The sequence below is a fragment of the Prunus persica genome, chromosome G5, assembly GCF_000346465.2.
Source record: "Prunus persica cultivar Lovell chromosome G5, Prunus_persica_NCBIv2, whole genome shotgun sequence".
Classification (NCBI taxonomy): domain Eukaryota; kingdom Viridiplantae; phylum Streptophyta; class Magnoliopsida; order Rosales; family Rosaceae; genus Prunus; species Prunus persica.
Window position 1 is genome coordinate 1,638,514 of NC_034013.1, and position 23,933 is coordinate 1,662,446.

General features: G+C 36.1%; 2 protein-coding genes across 4 annotated transcripts; both read right to left on the bottom strand.

The window, feature by feature from the left end:
• Positions 364 to 7,244, bottom strand: LOC18776437 (rop guanine nucleotide exchange factor 14). Of its 3 annotated transcripts, none has more exons than XM_020564523.1 (8): positions 6,896 to 7,244; positions 5,621 to 5,780; positions 2,854 to 3,243; positions 2,426 to 2,574; positions 2,265 to 2,339; positions 1,873 to 2,142; positions 1,084 to 1,431; positions 364 to 952 (listed from the first exon to the last, which is right to left on the bottom strand). In XM_020564523.1, the coding sequence occupies exons 2-8, from the start codon at positions 5,685 to 5,687 to the stop codon at positions 578 to 580; spliced, it is 1,674 nt and encodes a 557-aa protein (XP_020420112.1). In that variant the 5' UTR covers positions 5,688 to 5,780; positions 6,896 to 7,244; the 3' UTR covers positions 364 to 577. The 3 variants fall into 3 exon arrangements, with proteins under 3 accessions (XP_020420112.1, XP_007209099.1, XP_020420113.1); XM_007209037.2 differs by having other exon boundaries at positions 2,426 to 2,580; positions 6,896 to 7,239; XM_020564524.1 differs by lacking the exons at positions 5,621 to 5,780; positions 6,896 to 7,244 and adding an exon at positions 4,107 to 4,235 and having other exon boundaries at positions 2,426 to 2,580.
• On the bottom strand, positions 14,320 to 23,738 carry LOC18775974 (lysine-specific demethylase JMJ25). The gene is made up of 13 exons (XM_007210890.2): positions 22,930 to 23,738; positions 22,710 to 22,825; positions 21,874 to 21,973; positions 21,659 to 21,797; positions 21,063 to 21,126; positions 20,241 to 20,967; positions 18,681 to 19,019; positions 17,599 to 18,135; positions 16,657 to 16,729; positions 16,500 to 16,585; positions 16,177 to 16,296; positions 15,650 to 15,708; positions 14,320 to 14,691 (listed from the first exon to the last, which is right to left on the bottom strand). The coding sequence occupies exons 1-13, from the start codon at positions 23,452 to 23,454 to the stop codon at positions 14,646 to 14,648; spliced, it is 2,931 nt and encodes a 976-aa protein (XP_007210952.2). The 5' UTR covers positions 23,455 to 23,738; the 3' UTR covers positions 14,320 to 14,645.

Consider the following 23,933-nt stretch of genomic DNA (forward strand, 5'->3'; position numbering starts at 1 on the left):
CCTTATAAACAGTAGTAACTTGCAGATATAAACTTAACTAAGTTGGCTAGAGTGGATGTGCTCTTCACTTTTTTCACCGAATTCGAAAATAATAATTATAAACAGTAGCAACTTTCACAGATGCACCCCTAAGTTTTAATGGGCCTTTGATTGTATCCAATGCATTTTTGTGGCTCAATTACACTTTGCATCTCTATGGCTTTTGGGGCCTGTAACAGTTTGGTTCCAATCTTTTAAAATTGGCAGAATTAAAACAACCTTTAAAATTGCAAATACACCGTGCCCTGTTCATCCAATGAAGTATTATTTTTGCGAAGGCACTTGGTGGGGTGATACTTTGCCACAACAAAACATCAGTAAGAATAATTCTGAACCTTGATCAATTAATTTATCACATGAACAACTCTTTATTTACTCTGAAATATTATTTCTCCATCTTCTTGCTAGCAAAATGCATGCATAGAAGCAATGCTATGGGTATACTATTCAAAGAGTCGACCTAAAATGGATTGGTAATCCATTAAGCATATATGATAATCATTTACAATAAGAGTTGCTTCAGACCATACTTTTCTCATCAAGGGGAGTTTGTAGGGGAAACACTCACACAAGCCTCTCTACCAATGCACCATACACGTGCTCGACTTGGTGTTGCCGTCACAGGGCTGTCTTTAGCCACACTGTATGAAAATTCTAAGTCGATACTACCCAAAGTCGAATCAGAATGTCGGCGATCCCCCTTGTTCCCATCAATGAATGAGTATCTAATGTTTTGGCCAGCCATTGAAGAGTTATGGCTGATATTAATCCATGGAAAGTAACTTGATGCTGTAAATGAATTGGGATTGTTCAAAGCATCTTCTTGCAAAACATCTCCTACTCTAGACAGTATGCTGAAAGCCAAGTTTCCAAGTACTCGAGAATATGCTTCCATAATTGAATGCCCAACATCCTGTAGAAATTAGGAAGGTGACCAAAATTTATCATGCTTCTGCAAGTTTATGATAATGCAACATGATGATCAATGTTGATTTTCCAATCAAATAGTGAAGCTTTTATCAAATGGATAGTTATGAAGCTTACCTTGCCATATTGGATTTTTGTAACATCAAGAAAAGTTTGGGGAAGGTTGGGATATCTGGTTTTCAGCTGTTGTAAAAGTACTTCTGCTCGGTCCAATAGTGACTCCACCTTATCAATCTCGGACAACGGGTCCTTAATGAAGGACCAAGATGTTCGAACAGGAGATTTACCGCTAACTTGTTCTGTAATTCTTTCTTTCCAAGAAAATACAGCAGCTTCCAGCCTGTTAATGACCTCAAGGGCATTGTGTTCAGATTTTAGGTTAAGTGAATTGACCATTTCCTCAGCTGAGTTTGTTTCTGCAGTTAAGACCTTGTATAGTTCCTCACCAAGGCTTGCTTTTCCAGACTTAATACATGAAAAGAAATATAATTATGACCAACTCAACAAGGTCTACTCAGTCAAAAAGGAAGAATCTGCTTCTTTTTCCTTTAAAGTTACTTTGTGGAACAAGCTACAAGGTTAGTTCATCCTGCTAGTTAATCTACTGTTTAATCACCATCCTTTATAGGAAAAGAACAATATAGAGTTTGTTTTAGAAGTTGAGATGGGAACTACTCTGCACCAAAGCTTAGCAATATGTTGACTCAATGTCTTCATATGTATGAGTTAAACTAAAACCAGCCCATACTGCATTGATCATCACAATGATCAGAAGAGCATAATATGTATAATTATCAAGCACATGATGATTTTTACTCGGATTAGCTTTTGATTTTCCCAAATTAAAAAATTTGATATGTTGTAAGTAATTAAGAATGCTCTCGTAGAAAAAAAAAGCTTCATTACCTTCGGAAGTGCATCCCTGACAACAGTTGGCACAGGCATTTCAAGCAGAACACTTTCATTGATGGATCTGGCAGCCTTGAATACTTGATGAACCACCCTACCCTGATTGAGCAATTTCTGTTTTGCTGTATCAGACAGCCCAGTAGCTTGTACTTGGGGTGCTGGAAGCCACCATCTCTTGCTCTGACGTGAAACTTTGTTCCTTCCTTCTGCCCGGCTACCACCTTCTGCATACCAAAACTCAGTATTGACCATTGACTCAAGTGTCTCCTGAAAAATTGAAGATTAATAAGGGGAACACAAGTTAATAGTTAAAGTGCTAAAAAAAAAAAACATTAAAAAAATAGAAGTTCCATTCCATGGATATTGTTGGCATTGAAGAGACCACCTACAATAAGCATGGAGTCCAACTTCTGAAGAGCTGGAAGATTCATGTGTATGTCTCCACGGGCTTTTGGGGTCATAATCTGCAGAAATAAGAATCAGTCACAAATCTCATCATCCTGTATTACATGTGACGACTCAATATAAACACAACTGAACTGAAAGGTACCTCTAACATCCGACCATTTGCACCATTTTGCTTAGCAGGAACCAGCTCAACCATATAGTTCGTAGGGGAGAGCAACCAGTCCATTTCTCTTCGCCATTTGCCTTTTCTCTCTTCAGGTAGTGGTTCCAGTTTCCACAGCTCTCCAAAAACTGTTGCTGCAAGTGCAATTTTATGCCCATATCAATGTGATGAAAACATTCTGTATCAATTATGAAGACAATTTATGCCAATAATTTTGATGAGTATGTTGGTTGTTCTTAATGAATGTCAATCTCATGAGCCACATGAATAGACAATATTGTATCGTAATATGTCCTATTGAGTATTCTACCATTTTCTTTCTACACCAGTACAAAATCATGGGAAAACATATAAAGGTTACGAAGATCCCTTTTTCCGCAGGTGAGAGAAGCAAATATAAAGCAAACCTGCTAGATTTGTGATGGCATTTGACAGTGCTACTGCTGTGCTGAGGCCCTTGTATCCTCCTGTGACATCTTCACCTAATAACAGCTTTGAAAATTTTTCTTTCATTTCCTCCACGTCTGAATTCTGAAGAACGTAAGATGGTTTTTCTTTGACATAGAAATGGTTGGGGCTGTCTAAGGGCTCCCATTCATCCAGTCTTTGTTCATCTCTGTTCACTGTCAACCATTTTGAAGAGAATGATCCAAAAGCATCTTTCCCTGAAGAACAGGTTGAAGCATCATCATCCAGTGAGTCAGTTGCAAACCCATCTCCTCTGCTTGTTGTGCTTTCATTTTCGAGAGATTGGCCGTTGAGAATGCAATTTTCAAGTCCATTGTATGTCATTATCCCTGAAAGGTTCAAGTTTCATCTCATCAGAGACGTGCAACTAAGCAGTAGAAGAGGATAAAAAGACACATGAAATTGGAGTAATATGCTTGAATTTTTTTCTTGGTACAACTAAAACATAGCTTTTGAGCAGAAAAAAAGAAGCAAAATGTCAGCTACAAGTTTGGTAACGAAGAAGCTATGATATGAGTTTAGTCACTACATAAGCTATGATAATGCAGGTTCCATAAGAAAAATGGAAGCATGATGACTTCTTGTTCTTTTTAAAATAGGAATTGTCTCTAACTAATCCTCAAATCTTTTGTGCAATGTAATGTTCTAAGCAGCAGACAGATAGGACGAATCATGTCAGGTAAACTTCTATCCAGATACAACTCTTTTTTTTCCCCTGTTTGAAACCATAATTCAGAAACCATTCCTTAAATGTTCCTTCGGTATGTTTAAATGGGCGTGCAAAAATATCCAGATCCCAAGCCTATTCAGTAATAATTCCTTAGAAACTATTTGTCTGTCCAGTCTGGTAGCCTATTGTTGAGTTACTTCCCATCAGAGAGAGTAGTGGATCCAGGAATTTTTCCTCATGGAGGCGAGATTAAGAAGCTCTCAGTCCTCATGCAGGTTAACTGCAGTGGCCTATCATTCATCCATTGATTACTCTTTAGGAAATTCGGTTGCCACTTCAAGGCATTTTGTCAAACAACTTCCCCCAACTCTTTAAGTAACAAAACCAAAAAATCAAAGGCCAAACAACTAAAATGTATGGAAAGATAATTAAATTTGTGGGGTCACTTGACCCCTTTTGCCCCTTAGTGAATCCACCACAGGAATTAGGTACAATTTTGGAAGAGATGGCAAAGAAATCTACCTTTGATCACTGTTCAAATTTTAATAAGAACAAAGATTCTAATTCAAAGTAGAAACTTCCCAACTCATACAAATTGGAGCAAAGCAGCAAGGAACCTTCCCAGAACCATCCAAAATAGACTGATAGGTGTTCTTTGGCTTGAAAATATTCTTTTCTGAACAGCCAGGTTAAAGAAAACATGGCCTGCTTAAGATGGTAATTATAATTTATCTATCAGTACGTTTCTCTTAACCATAGTGTGGTGGTGGTTGAGATTCTAACCTGCGATGGTTTTCATAATGAAAACACAATGAAAGAATACATATAAAACCTGGAAGGAGATCATTGATCAACGGAGGAAATAAAATCCCTACCAAATATTGCATTAAACTTTTCAGATGAAAAGTCATGCATACAAAGACAACGACTTTTGTGTGTCCCACTTACTTAAGTCATTGTCTCATTCAGTGGACACTACCATATATTGCTGGGTCCACCCATTTCAATCAAATAATTATAGTCATGAAATTTTGGGGTCCTATTGACAAATCACAGTCACTTCAGTTATGATATCTCTATTTTATTTTGAACACACAAAAAAGAAAGATAAAAAGAAACAAAGAAAGAAGATTCTTTCCATGCTAAAACAAAGCCAAAAGGTTCAAAGTATGGGGCAAAGAGCCCCATGTAGTTTGCATGTAAGAAAATACGTAAACCCATAAGCAGGCCCACTTACAGTACCTTTTGCCATGAAAATACAGACATTGATATCTCATCTTTAATTTTTTATAGCTACCTTCACTTGACATGATCCTAACATTAACTATCATTACCTACTGGCCTTCAAATTTCAAGATTCAAATAGATTTCAAAACATGAGAATGACATGTTGATATCTTCTTTTGGGCAGCATATGGATATCAATTTTTTACAAGGTAAAACCTTACTTTTGTCCCTAAGAAAATATATATATATATATATTGTTTGGTTCCTCTGCTGGAAATGCAAAGAGAAATGCGACAATTAAAAAAAAAAAAATACTAGGAAGACCGCATTTATATTACTCTTTCAAAAATTCACGATCAAAGAATACCAAAGAAATAAACTAAAAGTACATGAATAGTGTGCAGAAAAAAAAACAAAAATGAATAGTGAAAATGCATTTGGTCTTCACTTCCAGGAGACAAGAACATTAAAGTCTACCAATGGTACCATAAATTTTGCTACTCAGAAATATAAATGCGGTACACAACTGGTTGGGGTCACTCATTCCCGGGCCCTTATGCAAAACCCAGCTTTTCAATTCGCCAAAATAAAAACTAAAAAAACAAAATATACAGCCTGCACCCATGTGGTAGGAAGTAGGTACATAAAAGCCTAAAAATTTCCAAAATTGCACAATTTGTTTGTCATATACTGCCTACTAAAGTGACTATATATCTTAAATCACGGCACAATTGAATAATCATAATAACAATAATGGAGAATAACTACTCCCATAAAATATTGAATACTAAAATATTTTAAAAACTTACTCTCTTGCTCATCAAAGTCGATGCTAATCTCTCTGTCCCGGGTGCAACAAGCAAGCCCTCTCCTCATCCTTGCTAATCCCTTTTTGATCTTTTTGTTATTGAAAATACCAAACAGTGATTCCGAAGTATGCTCAAGCAATAAAAGCTGAGGCACCACGCTCTATACATATCAATCATTCCCAATCAAGAACAAAATGTATTAGAATCCACTAAATTATACCCGTTATAAAAATAAAATAAAAATTAAGCATTACTAGATAGATGCATAAGTGGGTTAGGCGAGTTGGCTAGGGTACATCCAAATTTCAATCTCTGACTCCCTCAATTAGATTTAAAACAACATTGGTAGATAGGCATTATTGAATTTATACTGGGACTCAATATGACTTTGAAAGGCCAATACCCAGTTTCGAGTGTCAACTTTTATTATTGCCTAGAGTCTTTAGATCACTTCACTAACATGTGTATTATGTATGTATGTGCATATTTAATTAGTTATTTAAGATTTAACACACACACTAAGCTCGCTTAAGCACGAGCTGCTTAGAGAGACCATAACATATATTTATATATAAAACCCAGTGTGGTAGGCATGTGCAAAACATTATTGAGTCCAAATCTACCAAGCTAATGCACCTATGACACGTTTAGAAGTCAAGCAATCTGACAAGTTTATTTCTTTTCCTTTGCTCCTCTTAATGGAAACATTTTTTCAATTTTTTTTAAAAGTGGCCTAAAATCTGGGAAAGGGGAAGAAAGTTTTTTTTTTTTTTTTTTTTTTTTGGGACTGGTGGTTCAACTGGTACGTTACGTTTCTACTCATGAGTGACTTTCAAATGAAACTATGTTTTTCTTTGTGGATAAACAGCCTTTTAGTGAACTTTAAAGGAAAAGATCTTTGCAAGTAAAACTGAAGAGACTGATTATAATGAGTGCTTTTTGGACTGACAATCAAATCTCAAAAGATGAAGAAGGGGTTTTTTTTTTTTTCTTTAATGTCACATCTCACAAAAAGCATTCAAAAGCCTGAGATCGATCCCTGCTTTTACAAAGAGATCAGAAAAAATCACAAAATAAAAATCCCACTCATTTTGAACACAAATGCTTCAATGTTCATCATTCTGGATTATTATTATGAAATCACTTAAAAGCTGAAACACAAACTTGGAAAACCCAAGAGAAAAAGGAAAGGACCAACAGAGAATTGGAGAAAAAATAGTGCATTTTGGTTGGTGGTGGTTGGTGAAGCAAGCATATATATGAACTTTTGCTTACCTTCAATTTTTCAAGTGCCAATGAATCTTCCAAAGCTCATCACTTCTTCTTCCAACTGCAACTACTTCAATAAATTAAGCAACAAACACCCCCAAAGAAACCACTCATACATTTTGTGATTTGTGTATACATATGATATGACTCATCATCACCTGGAGTGTGAAGGTATTGATTTTTAGAGAGAGAGAGAGAGAGAGAGAGTAGAAATGGGGTTGGGGGAGTGAAGGAGAGAATATAGGGGCTGTGGCATTTAATACAGAGGAATGGATGCTTTTCAGAGATACAGTAGAGAGGAAGAAAAACAGGGACATAACCCAAAACGAAAAAAGAAAACTTTTTGAGAGGCTCCTCTCCTGTTTTTGAACGCATCCAAACTCCATCTTGACCGTCCACGACATCTGGGACCCAGAAAACAGTGGACCCAAATGACACTTACACGATCAGGATATCTTAAGGAGATTTGCAGGAAGGTCCACCTGACTTGACGTTAGTGGGGCCAAAGAAGACTTGGTGAGATCTAATGGGTAGCGCCGAATTGTAATTTCGAAAACACAAATCGGAATGGGATCCATAATTGCCTTTTACCCAAAGCATATTTGAATTTGAAGAAAAAAGAATAGAGCTCTATTCAAATCTTTTGAGTTGTAACTTGTATTAGTTGAATTGCTTTACGTTTTATGATCTTTACTATTCTTGATTTTGATGTTTCTATAGACACACAAGTTGTAAGGGGCGAGGGCGATGGTCAATTTTGCATTGTATGTATTTAAAGAGTAACTTTTTCTTTTCTTTTTAGACAGTCAAAATTATATATGAATCTCTTGATTAGATGTTTGACAATTGTTTTTTAAATTATTTACCCCAAAAAAATAAATTATATAAGTAAATGATTTCTCCCTAGATTTCATTGTGGGTGTAACTTTCAATTATTCAAATCCAAACAAGGAAAGAACTTGCATAAATAAATTTAAAAGTATGTCGAAGAGAATGTAACATTTCTCTATATTTCTCTCCCTCTACCCCTCCTCCAACAGTTGTACCTCGAGATGGTTTGAGGGTCTGTCGAAATCATCCCGGGGCTGCTTGTCTTCTTTTTTCTTTTTTCCTCTTTTCATTGTCTCTTCCCTCTTCACCTTCCTCTTTCATCCTCCCCATATATGTTCCATGTCCTAACTCAACCTCTATCCCTAGAAGTCCCAATAGAGCAATTCCCTCTCTTCCATTTCTAATTCTCTCTACTTTCGACCCTTATATCATTAGATATGGGACCTATATTCACTCTTGGAAACATCTCAGACCTTTCTTTTGTTTAAGGTTTGATCATCTTTCACCAACTAGCTTTCGTCCAGTAGTACTTCTTTTTCCAATATTAAAAGAGGTTTGGAGCTCGTATACCCCTCGTGTATGGACGAAAATAAAAAGGTTTGAGAATCTTTTCTCTCATTCTATGGTTCTCTTTATTTAAGACTATATATATCCATGATGTTTGATTTATCTCATATATTTATTTTATTTAGACATTCGCTATTCATTTGATGTATATCTGGAGTTTTGATTTCTTTCTCTCATCTCTCAATTGGGCACTTCGATATGTAATTTTTTTTTTCTCTATTCGGTTTGATGGTTTTGTTAATTCCTATGCAAATTCCAAATTACAAAAAGCCTCTAGTTACTTCCAATCCTATATTTCCCTTCATCGAACTTAAGGAGGTTACAACATCTTTGTTGATTAGCTATCAATTCTCAAATATCCATATATATATACGTGCAATCCACTTACATTGAGGGATTCCTCAAATAATTTTTTTTGAGAGACACCCTTTAGTAGTGGCGGAGCCAGGAATCTTATCACAAGGGGTCTTATTGTAAAAGTTCCAATGAAAATTTAGGATGGAAATAAATATTGAAAATGAAATCATAGTACTTTCATTCACAATTTTCCACGACAAGGTTTCATATTTTGAAAACGTAGCATTATAGCTTCATTTTCAATTCAAGCAAAAATATCTCTCTCAATATAAACAATCAAACTATCACTCAACCATTGATCTCCTATTTTGTTCTGGTGGTGTAATATTTCAAATATTTTTTTTTTCTGTTCTTTGGTGGGTTGGTTTTGTGTTCCTATGTGCAAGAGGAGGAGGAGACAAATCTTTTTTTTTTTTCTTTCCCTCAGCAAACAAGAGGGCATGATCAAATGTCAAAATCTATAACAGAAATGCAATATCCAAAGCATGAAAAGCAGTCCAACCAAGAAGAACCATCAATGGATGAACATTGAATGCATAAAGATTAATCAAGTTTCATGCGGAGTTGGCAGAGAGGAGGAATTGTCATTGTTGTCGTTCGTGTGGTGAGGTGAACATGTCGTTTGGGAGAGAGCCAAGAGAAAAGAGAATAAGGCAAGAAGCATGGAGAGGAATGGAATTAGAGGCATGAGATCTCTTCTTCTATGGAACTGACTTGTGCTTCCCAATTTCAATCTCAAGCTCAAATTTGCAACAAAAAATTTCAATTTTGGATTTCAGACTTTCAGTCAATCGCTGTGTTTGAAAAACCGGCTTAGGCGGATTGACTCATTTTTTGGTACCGAACCTGGAGGACGAAGCAACCGAAACCGAGGGAAACAAATCGAAGGTTGAGTTGATAGAGAGGCGAAATGGCTGTGACTGCAAGTGCAAGCTTAGTGTTCGTGTTGAATATATTGAAAGCATATAGCTGCGCGGCTATACTTTTAGAATATTCAAATATACTAATATTTAAAGGTAGTAGCCGAACGGCTATACACAACAGCTATACTCTTTAACTATATAATTTTGTCATATCATTTAAGGGTTTAGGGCTAAAATACCACTTTAGCCCATTGGGCTACAGTTATTTCTTCAATTATTTTATTTATACAAGCAACGATAGGGAATGAGAATTTAAATTCTTTTCGATATATTCCATTCAAATCTGTAAAATGTTGCTATAGGGTGTGGATGAGGGTGAGGCTGAGGGTGAGGGTGAGCTAGCCATCAGAAGGGAATCTGCACGGTTCAATTCCCCATAACTAGAGGTGTCAAACGAGACGGGTCAGCCCAGCACGGCAAAAGCCCAATCCATTTAAATTGGGTACAACATGGCACAAGCACGAATATTAGTGAGCACAACATGAAAGTTTGGGTCGTACCGAGATCAAAAAATTAGGTCCAATGGACCGAGCTGGCCCATAGCCCAACATGGGCCGTGCTTGGCCCGAGCTTGCTTCAAGCTCGGCCAACTTAACCTTTTTTATTTTTTTATTTTTTTATTTTTTTTATTTTTGTTATTTCAAAACCCATAACTTTTATTAATTACTATATTTAGGAAATGTTTAACACCCATAACTCCAAGTTAAACATATTATGATAACTCCATGCTATATAATACATATTTCCTATTTGCTGTGATATGAGACTTTGGTGTGCATAGAAATATAGCATGGCTTGTGCTTTATATAGTAGTGGAGATGATGTGATTTGATTGGAGGGAAAGAGATTGGAAGGTTAAATTTGCTAGTTGTGCCTAGTTAGATACTAAAAGATATTGGAAGGTTCGATTTAAAGGAAAAACTATATGTAATGCATGCATGTTTTGATGGATTTGAATATGCCTAGAGACATATATGTTTGGTTGCTGAAGAAACAAGTGGTAGTTTCTTACATTCTAAGGCCTCCTTCTTTCGAATGATTTTTGTTCTCTTTTACATTGTTGGTGTGCAGGTTTCTGAATTGATGAGTAGCAAAGGTTTGTACAATTGTACTTTACATTTGAATTTTTTTTTTTTTTTGAAAGAGAAAATATCATCCAATCCATTTCACTGAAGAGAATATATCAAATACCAAAATACAGTTTTTGTGCCACAACAACTAACATAAGTTGGAAAAAAATCGAGTAAAAAAAATTCAAATTAAATGGGCTGGTGCTTGGGCCTAAGTATGGCCCGAGCATGAGAACGGACACAACCCGAGTTTGACCCGACCCGTTTTAATATAGACTTGGGTGTTGGGATCAATGATTTACTAAATAGGCCAGCATGGTACGTCGCAATAAATTAAATGGGTCGGCCCAGCACGGCACGAATACCTTAAAGGCACGAATTAAAATGAACCAACTGAACTTGTTTGACACCTCTAACCATAACCATTCGTCCTCTTTCACTGATTCCCGTAACAACGAACCACCTAGGAGTCGACTCCCGAACCGTATTAATAGAGGTATCCAGAAACCCACTTATGAGGCCAACCCAAAGTGCAATGTCAAATATCCTATGAATAATTATATGTCTACCCATCAGTTGTATAAATCAAATAAGTCATTTACATATCAATTATCTACTACTGTATCTATTCCTAACAGTGTGCAGGAAGCATTAGCTTACCCTCGTTGGTAGACAGCGATGAACGCAGAGATGAAGTCCTTGAAGAATAATGCTACCTGTGAGATAATTGATTTGCCAGTTGGCAAGAAACCTGTGGGATGTAATGGGCTTATACCGTGAAGTACAAGGTAGATGGTACCGTTGATCGGTTTAAGGGGAGGTTGGTAGCAAAAGGGTACACTCAGATATAAGGAATTGATTACAAGAAGACTTTCGCGCCAGTAGCTAATATCAACATGGTTCCAATATTGTTGTCCTTAGCTGCAAATTTGGAATGGCCCCTACAACAATTTGATGTGAAAAATGTGTTTTTGCATAAAGACATGACAGAAGAAGTTTACATTGATCTTCCACCTGGGTGTAACATTTTAAAAAAAATTGTCGAAAAGTATGTAGATTGAGAGAATCCATATATGGTTTGAAGCAGTCTCCACGAGTATGGTTTGGCAGGTTTGCTTTAATTATTTTATTTTAATTATACAGTTATGAAATGGTACTTTAAGAGAAAGAGTTTAAATCCTCCTTCAAATAATCTGGGTAGTTCAAATCCTCCTTCAAATAATCCAGGTAGTTCACATCCTCTCTTGAATAATTTAGGTAGTCCAAACAATCCGGATAGTTCATACAATTACGTAACAAAATGAAGAATCAGTAGTTGTGATAGCTTGGTTGTTTACATAGAGAAATATGTCTTGTATTAGCAATAAAATTATAATGCGACGTTTTCATGATATCAAAACCTCGTTGGCAACAATTGTAGGTTAATTATAATATTATTTTTTTCAATTAATTATGAATAACATTAGTATTGTTTAAATTATAAGGATATTTAGTTGTCTTTTTTTTTTTCCCCTGTTGTTGAGCTTTTAGCCTTTAAAAATTGCACCTTTACTGAAAAATTCTTAGATCCGTTAGTGCCTCTCCCCAACTTGATCTGCCATAAACTCGTGTGTACAACTCCCAGATAAAATTGCTCTTCATCATAATAAGATTGAATTGATAAGAGTTATCAGGGCAGAGTAGAGAGCAACATGTGTGGGTGTGGCAAAACGTTGCATTGCATAGGATAGGAGGAGGACAGAGAGAGAAAAAAAAGATTATTTGTTTGGGCACAAAAACAAAAGGAAGGGGGCCACGAAAGGCGCCGGTGATTAGGGGCTTTGTCTTGGAGCCTCTTGATCTCTCCTCTCATTCCCATTATTATGGGAATGATTATTGCCTTTGGGGTTCCTTTGGAGCACATTGGCTTTGTTTTTGGTGCATGTTGGGTATTGTCACAAGTGGATGCTTCCATTCCATTTGGTCCCCATTTTGCTTTCTGAACCCCGCGCCCTGCCCTTGTCTTTGCCTTTCGACCTCTAAAAATAATCACATTCTATTCATACCCAACAAAAATAAAGCCTGGAAAAAAGTGCAAAAATCCAATGGCTCCTTCCCTTCCCACCACTACCTCTTTGTTATTATTTTCTTAGCTAAATGGACTTGGGAAGCACAGAATATTGGACTGTGGCGCACACACACAACACAACTTCCTTGTTTTGGTGCGTCTTTGTTGGGATGGAATACTAATATATATATATATATATTGGAATTAACCTTGTTCAATGTACCCTTTACCAATGGAGTTTGTTTCTTTAAATATTGCTTTGTGCTCTTAGCTTGAGTTAGGAAATTAGGTGACTTGGGTTTTTAATGTCTAGAGCAGGGGGGGGGTTTTTTTTTTTTTATGTTTCTGCATAATTTTTCGTAAATTCTAACTTTCGTTTTCATATGTATGAAAGCCTTAATATTTGATTGTTTGCATGCAATTTAGTTAGGGCCCCTCCACCCTGAAACGCAAGGACAAGGCAAAGGTAAGGCAAAGTTTGTTATTATTTATGTCAATAATAGCAGCTTTGTTTTCACCCCAAAAGGCAAGAGCAAAGGCAATAATTCACGTTAATTTATTTTTTATTTTTATACTTAAATCACTAATTTTGATAAGTTTTTCAGAGAAGATTTTCAATTGCCACATGTCACTATTTATTATAAAATTCTCACCTAAAATTTAGATAACATTTTCGAATTAAATTTTCAGATAAGATTTTCAGTTGTCATGTGTCCATATTTATTATAAAATTCGCATCTCACTCATCATACAATTGAAATACCTACTCACTCATCATACAATTGAAATACTCTCGGTCCTTATAGTTTGACACAATCGAGTATAAGGACGACTCAATCATTGGCGGAGGCGGTTCAACCGGATCACGATGTGGGGGAGTATTTTACTTCGGATGATGTAATAGTGCCATTATTTCCGATACAAAACGCATCACTGAAACCAACTGCTAGCATTGTTAACTTGAGGAGCCATGTGTAATGGTTTTCCTCTTTTTTGTTTTGCCTTGAATAATCTATTAAAAAATGAAATTGAAAATGCCAAAAATATAATTTTTTTTAAATGACATTAAATTGAATAAAATGGAATTTTTTTTTTTTTACCTCGTCGCCAAGATTTTGACCTCTTCGAACGTTTGTCCACGACCCTCCGGCTTCGATGGAAGAGGTCATTTATATTTTTGCACAAATAGAATTTTGTAGTAAAAAATTTTGTGTGGAAAGTGAATAATATTGGTAGGTATTTATAGAAAAAAAAATTAATAATTTTTTGATTTTTTTACAAATTCTTTTGATATTTTTTTTTTCAATTTTTTTAAGCAAAAGATTGGATAGTTTTTGGATTGAATAAGATTTTTGAATCAAAGGCTCCAAGAGAAGACACGTAGCTTGTAACAGTTGGTTTTTGTGGGTTGGTGGGTCAGCATTGATGTCAGCACGACATCACACAGTGGTAGGGTTTAGGCTTGCGCTGGAGGTGGCCTTAGGCTTTATCAAAACACTAAAATTTACCACCAAATCATTCTTGCAATTTATTAATTATATTTTACTAATTTCAAATTGCATTGGCAAGTTCATCACATAATGGTAGAAGAAATTTGAAACAGAGTACTTGATAGAAAGAAAAAAAAAACAGAGAAGAATGACCAATGAACTAAACCGGTTACTAGAGCTTCAATCGTGTCTACACTTTACAACACACAAAATAATGGCACAATTGATTCACATAATACAATTAGAAACTACTTATATAACTTAGATTACACGACTGTAAAACATAACCCAATCAGTAGAAACTCCAAAACTCTCAAGCAACAAGAACAAAATTTGAGCATGGAGGACAAAATGCCACAATCATCGGTTAATATGTAGCAAAATGTAGACAATAGTTCTTATGGCGTAGATCACTGTGCATGATCCAGCAGCCTACACAGCTCAAAAGAACCTTTCCCAGTTCAACCATCTTCAATGCTTGCGTTTTTTATGCGTTGTGTCTTCAGTTTTCTTTGACCTGGAAATCAAAAAATATAGAACCAGTCATCTCAACGGATATTCTCAAGTGCACAAGAATAAACAAATTAAACATAAAAATAGTACTTAATTAAACAATGTTCCAGCAGATAGTATTCCAACAGTGAATAAACTAATTACATCCTAATATCTGTATAAAAACACTTTTTCCTGACCTTCTCAACTAGCAGCTTACATTCCATTCAAATTCCATTGAAAACATTGATTTCTTACATTTGTGAAAACGTCAGTAACAGCACTCCAGGAGAATTCACTGACACAAGTTAAACTTCAGCCTGTGTTTTAAGATATTTGCTATTGTGCAGCTGATTTCAGTCTACATTTTGCAAGCAGTACAATACAACACACACGCAAGGAAAACTTTGATTTCCTACTCACCAGGTAAACCAGGAGGAACCCTTTTAAACTGATATTCAAATCTCAACAAAGTACTTTTTTTTTTAATAAGTGGCTGTTGGATTTCTGCTTTACTGAGAATAAATTTCTTTGTTCATCAATGAGTGACTATGTTTGTGTCTATGAGCGTGCTTGCATGTGTGCATTTAACGCTCATCGATGAGTAGGAATATGTGTGCGTGTTTGTATGCAGTTAAATCAAGAAACAAAATCATTTGCTCAAAATGGTTGATCAGAAGATCAACAAACAAAACAGTATTTGTCAAAATGTTAAATCTTATACGCATAATGGAAGTATGATTAGTAACTTTATTAATCTGGATATTAGCAAAGTAAGAAAAGAAAAGAGAAAAAATAATAATAATAAAGAAAGGCTAGTCTTGTCAGGTTTTGCCATAGACTTTGAGACACCAGCACACCTCCGACCATGCATTGGCTCTTCAAGCCCAAATATTAAGAGAACACTGCTAAATTTTGAGTACATGCTGACTAGCATTCTTATCCAAAGGCATCACATATGTGTAGTATACTAATCGACTAACCTTGCTTTCGGATCTGAAGACATCAAATCATTAACAGCATGAACAATCATTTTCTTGACCTGTTTCAAGAGGAGCAGAAGAATAAGTCTTGTAATTTGTCTCACATAATACAATTCTTGTGTGCAAATCATAAAAGCCTATATCTGTACCATCCAGGACTGAAATGATCACCTAATTAGGTCTCTAGATAATACTCAAAGCAGAACCCATCAGTATGCGTGTGTGGTGTTTGTGTGTGTGTATCAACTAAAACGGAGATAGAATTCAAACAAAACCTTAAATTAACACAAAATCGTTCAACAAAATGATGACAAAAATATAAAATGAAAAAGAAGCTCATTTTAGGCATAAGTTCGAACAATCATACTAACCCACCAAATCAAGAAAAAGACCCAAGCAACTCAAGACATTAGAATAAGCAATATATCAGTTGGTCAGGTTACCCATCTAATGTATTTAACATTTATCAGAACATGCTGATATAACAACATTGACATCCTATTTTAAAGATAAAGAAATCTACATACCTCTAACTTGTCCTCTTTAGCCCTATGATTTTGTGGAAGTTTTCGGAACTCTTCTGTCATGCGGAAGCACTCGCTGACATTTTCAGGTGAAACGAAGTCCATTGCAACTTTGATGCATGACTGAAAAAAATAAATAAATAAATACATTGGACTCTGGAAACCAAAACAAACGAATTTCATATTTCACAAACAGAGCAAGAAAAGTTTCATATACCAGCAGATCTGGTCTGATATAAACTTTGAAAAAACAAAACAAAACAAAACAAAAAGGTAGAGCATCAAGTACATGCAAAAGTAAACCTGAATATCATTTAACAAGTTACCTTCAAGTTTCTTACTTGATGCGGACAACCCGCAGGAATAAAGACAGCATCCCCAAGGTTTTGGACAAACGTCCATGGTTCAATTCCTATTAGAACGCACAAAAGCATAAGATATATAATTTGAATCCAATTACTCATAAGTATTTAATGAACTAACCATATTCTTCCTTGAGCTTCTTTTTATGCTCCAGAGTCAGATAAAAGGTCTGATCATGTATGGGATGAATAACCTAGACCATCCAAAAAACCACACTATATGATGAAAAATTAGATAAAAACAAAAAATATATGCATATAAATACGTCAATAACTTTCCTATCTGAAACACTAAATCTGATGGGCTACAATTTTGCAAGTGGAAGCAAGATTTCACGCACTACCAAATTGCCAGCGCATCTTTTACTGAATCCCATTAAATAGCCCCATCAAATTTGGTGAGTCAGCCAATTAACCTTATATTTTCATAAGAAGAAACTTTCATTAAAAGAAAATAATAGTATACAAGTCGGGACAATAAATGACCATAAGAAGAAACTTTCATAAAAGAAAAACTGGCTGGAGGTGCACTGAAAGATCCAAAAGCCAATGTATAATGACCATAAAAGAAGGGAAACAATCAATAGAAAGCAAAAAATTCCTTTCACAGGTAAACGACCTATTATTGAGGCCATACAAACCCGAATAAGGAGACCCTAAAACGGACCTCATATGGAAGTCTGAAATACCTAAGTAAAAATCAAATTATATTGAAAACTCTAAGCCACCAAGATGTCGTGGCACACAAGTGCGTAAGTGCACATCATGAAATCCATCAATGACTTGAGTTTATATTCAGTCGTATATCAAATTATTCATACATTTCTGCAGTAATCCAACCCAAATAAATTTTGCCTAAATCAATACATACTAAGCACAAAAAGAAAATAATTCACTTCCTTGAGCACCAACCAATGAACCTTCCCCAACCAAAAGAATGCAGAAATATGGATAATTCAAAACAAATATATTGATTATGTATAGGCCTAAACCATTACTATTGCAGCAATATCTCCAAGAGATAAAAATTATCTAGCTTTAGAATTGTTACTAAGCAATTTACCTGCTGCAATGGACAACAGTGTGTGTGCCTGAATTCCTTAGAGTGCTTCCTGAGGTATTCTTCCAGCTTAGGAACATCCTGCCTCCGGAAAATGTCCCACAAAGCACCACCTTCTGCTTCATTTGACCCTTCCAACTTATTCCCAGTATTTATTGAATGCTCACTATTTTCACCACTTTCATCATGATCTAATTTTTCCTCTACACTCTTTTCAGACTCGGATCCCTTTGAAACACTCTTTTCAGACTCAGATCCCTTTGAAAAGTTTCCATCATGCCCAACATTTGATTTATCCAACTCTTGAACCAATGTACCACTTTTTTTATTACCAACTTCAAGACAAAATTCTTTATCATTTGCATCCCTGGAACACGATCCACTGCCAGGATTACCACTATCCATAAAGTCATCTTGAGTCTGACAATCCCCAAAAAATTCTCTTTGGTCTTGCTCCATATGCTTTTTCTTCAACTTTTCTATAGTAGCAAGTTGCTCAGGAGTAAGGGTCACTTCAGTAGTATGTGTCAAAACATTGACCTGAAACAAATTAGTCAGGACAAAATATGCTGAAAGTTAGAATATGAAAAGGAGGGGGGGTGGTAAAGACATGAAGTATAAATGAAACAAATTCAAATGATTCTCCTCTGTCACTTACTTGCATCAATTATGCAGTAATTCTAAACCAAAAGGACAAACATATGAGTATGACATATCGAACACATTCTGCACATGTCAGTGACATTTAAGGATACAGTCACACATATAAAATGCCTTGCAACTAACTATTTTAAATTTTCTGATATGTCTCAGCGGTTTATAATTTTTGTTTGAATCAAAACAATGACCGAGCATTGACTTTATTTACAATATATATTCAGGTGAAGACTCCAACCAGAAAGGTCAGATGGGCAGTAATTAGCACAACCACTACCAGCATGCACAAGATAAATTCATCTGGTTATTGCTTATTCCATGCATCTCACATCCTAAATGACCACTACATTTTGAAAGAAACCACATGCAGCCCTACAAACACACAACCCCCCTTAATATATATATAACAAGAGAAAAAGAAAGATTACCGCATCAGACATATCACAGTGAAGCTTGGTTACAGAATCTCCACGCCCCAGCTCCTGGGCAAAACCGTAGGCAATATATGTCTTGGGCCCCATGTCTGGCTTTACATAATCCTTAGGCTCCTTAGGCAATTTGGTAGCGAGGTTCAGACAACCACTGCGAGGATGGGTATATTCCTTGAATGGCAAACAACAAATAAACTCAGCACCATGACGAGGAAGGCGCTCCTCAAATAAATTAGACGGCGGCCAATCCTTAAGTTTCAGAATCTGAGGCCAATTTTCCCAATCAAACCGGCCCTTTGAATATCCAGTAAAAAATTGGTGTATATTGATATCCGCCTACATTTCATCACAAGTTAATATAACTTATCAAAATCAAACCATCAATAAACATAGAACAGTTCAAGTTTTGAAGAGAGTGATAACTATAGTGGGAGGACAAAAGTGGAAAGAAATTACGAACAATGCCCCTAAACAATCCATTAAGAAATAAAAACTTCTGACAAATTAAAATGATGTTAGATTATCATAAGAGACTAACAAGCACATAAAAATGATAAATAAACACAATACAGAATATGCTAATCAGATTATCAAATATCTTTAAACGACTGGATTGAGATGATGAAAAAACCAGTGGTAATGACCACCCCCCTTAACATCAATCTAAAGGGAGGTTTGTGATTCTGACAACATGCAGAAACAAGGTTTTTGCATGTGTAAAATCCCTCGTATAAACATGCAATCGAAAAAGAAAACCCACTCAACTCCTTTGTTTGACCACACTTACAAACTCATTACATTAAGTGGTTTCCCATTCGAGCTCAACTTTCCAAGATGGTGATTAGTTCTTTTCTTTTTTTTTGGTTGAAGATGGTGATTAGTTCAGTTGAATCACTTCATGTAGAAAGAAAAGCTCATTTGACAATATTCAAAACCTGATTAGGAAGATCTGAATGGCAATTCTGCTCTAGAATTATTATTAAAGAAACAAATCTAGATCCCTGCCTAATATTTAGTTGGTTAGCATTCCAAATCAACAAAAAGAAATTTATTGCTTATTTATACATGAATGTTTTTGGGTACATAATTATATACATGAGTTGTTTCACATTAAACACATATCATTTAATTCATATGAGCTGAGACTGAGACAAGTTGAAAACCTTCCATGTAGTTACCCAGAACAAATTTTCTGCAACCATGTTAGACTGGTGTTCATAATTTTTATACTATCTGAACAGATTCTTTTTTCTCGTCCAACATATATACTCAACAAAGAATAAACAATTTATGATTTAGACCAGTGACCAAAAAGATGTTTGTGCTCATTCAGACTGCACAAAGCCATATTAACAAACCCCCTATAAAATTTCTACCATCAAAATATCCACCTAAATTGTTGAAAAAACCTGTACAGAATACAGATATTTCTCAAATATTATCACACTATAACTTTAAAAAGTTAACATATTTAAAACATCATTACAGCCAGCAGTGAGCAATTAGAAATATAATTATAAATAGTAGTAGGCAATTCAAAGCCAGAGAATAACTAACCTCACACCAATCCAAGCAGTCAATGGTCTTCACATCCAAAAGTCTATCATGCTTAATATGTTTCATCTGACGACAAGCACGCCACATGACCAATGGTTCCCAGCTTAAACCGTTTGTAGTTTCAAGCACATTACTCACAATTACGGGCTCACCCCTGAACCAATGCGACTGGAAATGCTTAAAATCATCACGCTGGATATCTCCAGCCCTTGGACAGTACAAATAGTTATCATCAGAAGCAACTCTAGAAGCTGCTTTCCTTGATTTAGTGCTGCTTGAGCCAACATCATCCACAGAGTTGAGACATGAACACCTTTCTGCCAAAGTTTCACTTAAACGCATAAGATTGTAAGCTTCGTCTATTTCTTCTGCTTTCTTTACCAACTCCCTGATGTGATTTTCAGGAAACATGCATCTCAATTCTAAAATACCATCACCACAACCATTCATGTCCTTTGGAGGGCAAGGAATATTTCCATCTTCATTTGGTTTCCACTCAAATGTTGACCTTCCAGAACACTTAGGGCTAGTTTCTGGAGGCAGTTCCACCTTTTCCTTTCCACCATGCAAATAGTGTAGGCCCCGACTGACATATTCCATAATCACTTCCTCCCCACCTCCCTGCAAGCGTCCATCTCGGATCTCCCGACAACAGTTGAGGCAGAGGTCATATGAACAACTAGGACAGGTTCTGTGAAGATCAAAAATCGAAGTTTTGCAGTTGTTGCTGACAAAGAAATATATAAACAAAGTTAATATCAAATGATTAATCAGGATGCAGAATAAATGTAATATAGAATATATTCCGGGTAATGGCTCTACCAATACACACGCTCATCAGCTTTTACATCTGACTTTTTTGTCTTTAGCTCCAAAAGAGTTAAACCTGTCCCAAAGAATGTCCAAAATGAAAATTTAAAAAAAGGGTAAAAGCACATTAATATTTTGTGTTGTAGGACTCAGATGGCAGTGGTCACATCTTTCATGAAATAAGATAATTTTGCATGTTTTCTCTTCTAATCTCAGATATCAAAATAAACAAACCCCAACAAAGAACCAGCAATAACATCCACTAGCTCAATACTCAATTACACAAATGATTGTAAACTATTGAAAAGCAAAGAGTATAGCTATAAGCCTCTGTGTGTGTGTGTGGCAGCGTCATTTGCAGAATGCTTCTCTTCACCCAGTAAAAAAACAATTTTTGTATTCATGTGAATTCATCTTCTAATCAGCACCCCCCTCCCTCCCCCTATATATATACATGTAGCCACCTGAACACAAACCTACAACCACGCTCTTTTAATTATTAGACTAATTATTCCTTGCCTCAGAATCAAAACACAAGGTGGTGAGAAACAAGAGTTAATCCTCTAATGAGTTCCAACACCTGTGTGAAAGAGACAGAAAGAATGTACCTTGTCTCCTAGCCTCCATCTCCATCTCAATAACTTGCTCATCATTAATTCTTTTCAAGAATGGAAGCAAAGTATGAATCAAATATTTGGAGTGCTCAACTTTTTCACCCTCCTCAATTTTAAAATCCAGGATCAAGTTCTGCAATATAACCAATAAATCTAAAACTTTACTGACATATAACTCAGGAGATTTGCGCACAAGGAGAGAAACTGACCTTCACAGGTACATCTATGCGCAAGCATGCTTTGCAATTGCAATTTCCACGGCATACTGGACAAGACTCAGCAATGGCATCCTCTGATGTCTGAGGATACCTAGACAGTACAAAACTTGACAATAAATACTCACAAAAACTATGCAAAGAGAGTTGGTGTGTCAAAATAATTGGAGATTCGCAACCAGACATACACAGAGACCTCTATTAAAGCCACATCCAATCCTAACAGACACCAGGTTTCATCCATTCAAATTGATTCTAAGGCCTTTAACAAGTATGAGCATCTTACCGAGTAAAAGAACATGTTGCTTGATTTCAGGCTTAGTCAAATGCACATTATTCACAAAGAACCAGATAGCAGAAACTATTAGTACTCAAGGTAAGCAAGTTATATAAGTTTTCACAACCTTGTTCAAAGACCTAATCAGTTGCCATTCCTCAGTAGACTTAGACCCTACAATTTTTCAAGTATTTACTTCTAAGAAAGTGCAATACTCACCCCATATTCCATGTGAGTCAGTTGACTTCGATTACCACTAATATCATGCATAAAACCCAAGCACCAAAACTTTTTTTTTTTTTTAAAAGGAAAAAGGATAAGGCCCTATTCTGCAACTTTCTTATGTAACTATCACCAATTTTTTTATAAAAAAATTCCATAATCCCCTTCTTTCTCAAAATGAAATACAATATCTTATTTACTGGATTCTACTGAGGCAAACTCACTTCAAAGAAACGTGGCTAGTCCAATAAAACAAACTCAAACAATCCAGCATATTTTACCAGTTGGTAATCAGAAATAAATAAGAAAGATGAAGCAGATAAATGCATACCAGTTCTGTATGCAAGGAACGCAATATCGTTTTCTCTTACAACTTTTGCAGCGAACAACCCTGCCCTTGTCATTCCTCTGACATTGATGGCACATTAAGGATTGCTCCTCAACAAACTGTTAAAAACCAAAATCAGCAATTACATAAATCAACAATAGTGTTACATAAATCAACAATAGTGACAACAAAAGGCATAAGCAGGGAGTAACAGGTTTCTTACTTCTTTAGATTGCTTATTTGTTGTTTGCTCTTCTTGCATTAGAGGAATTTTTACAGGCCTAAGCGAATAACCTGCCGACTTTCTCAAACTTTCATCAGAGTTCCCCAAATCTCTGCTTCTCTTCCTTCCTCGGCTCTCCCTCTCAGACAAGGCAACCCCTTTACCTTCCCCTTCCTCTCCATTTTGTTTTTCCAAACTATGCTCCTCCTTCCCCATTATGATTTCCACTCTATCAGCCTCCAAATCTTTCTTACTCTTCCTGCCACGCTTCTTCTTCTTCAAAGTCTCAGCAACCCCTTTAGACCCATCACTTTGATTCCCCAAAGTCTCCTCCTTTTGCAAGCTACCGTTTTCTGAGACACCATTCTCGTGAGTTTCCTGGACTTCTTGGTCTCTGTGGATTTCTGGGTCTTCTTGCTTTGACCCGTTTCTGCCTCCGCCTCCGCCTCTACCTCTGCCTCTTCCTCTTCCTCTGCCTCTTCCTCTGCCTCTTCCTCTTCCTCTTCCTCTTCCTCTCCTCGCCATCACAACCCAAATTTGACAACTCGCTCAAACCTTTTCGTATTCTCTCCCCTCTGGACAAAAGTGTTATATGGGGCTGTCAGTGAGATTGTGTGCGTGCGGGGGGAAACTCAAATTTATTTAGGAGAAAGAAAGTTAGATAATTTATAGGAAACTAAAGAGAAGATGGAAAGTACAGGAAACTATGGGGACTTGGCTGGATGGGTTAAATTAATTAATTTTGGAAAGAAACAAAAAAACAGTGGGCAAAAGCGGACTGCGGGGGAATTTTGAAAAAGTGGCGCCACAACAAGTCTTCTTCAATTCAAGGGTTGTTTTCACTTGTGATTTGACTGCGGTCCCTCTGGAAGGTAAATATTAATTTATATTTTGGATGATGAAGAGAGAATACACCATTGGGAACATAACAACAATCCAAACCTCAACCTTTTCTTCTTGGATACGGTATCTCACTGTCCTATACACAGGCTATCTCTAGGCCT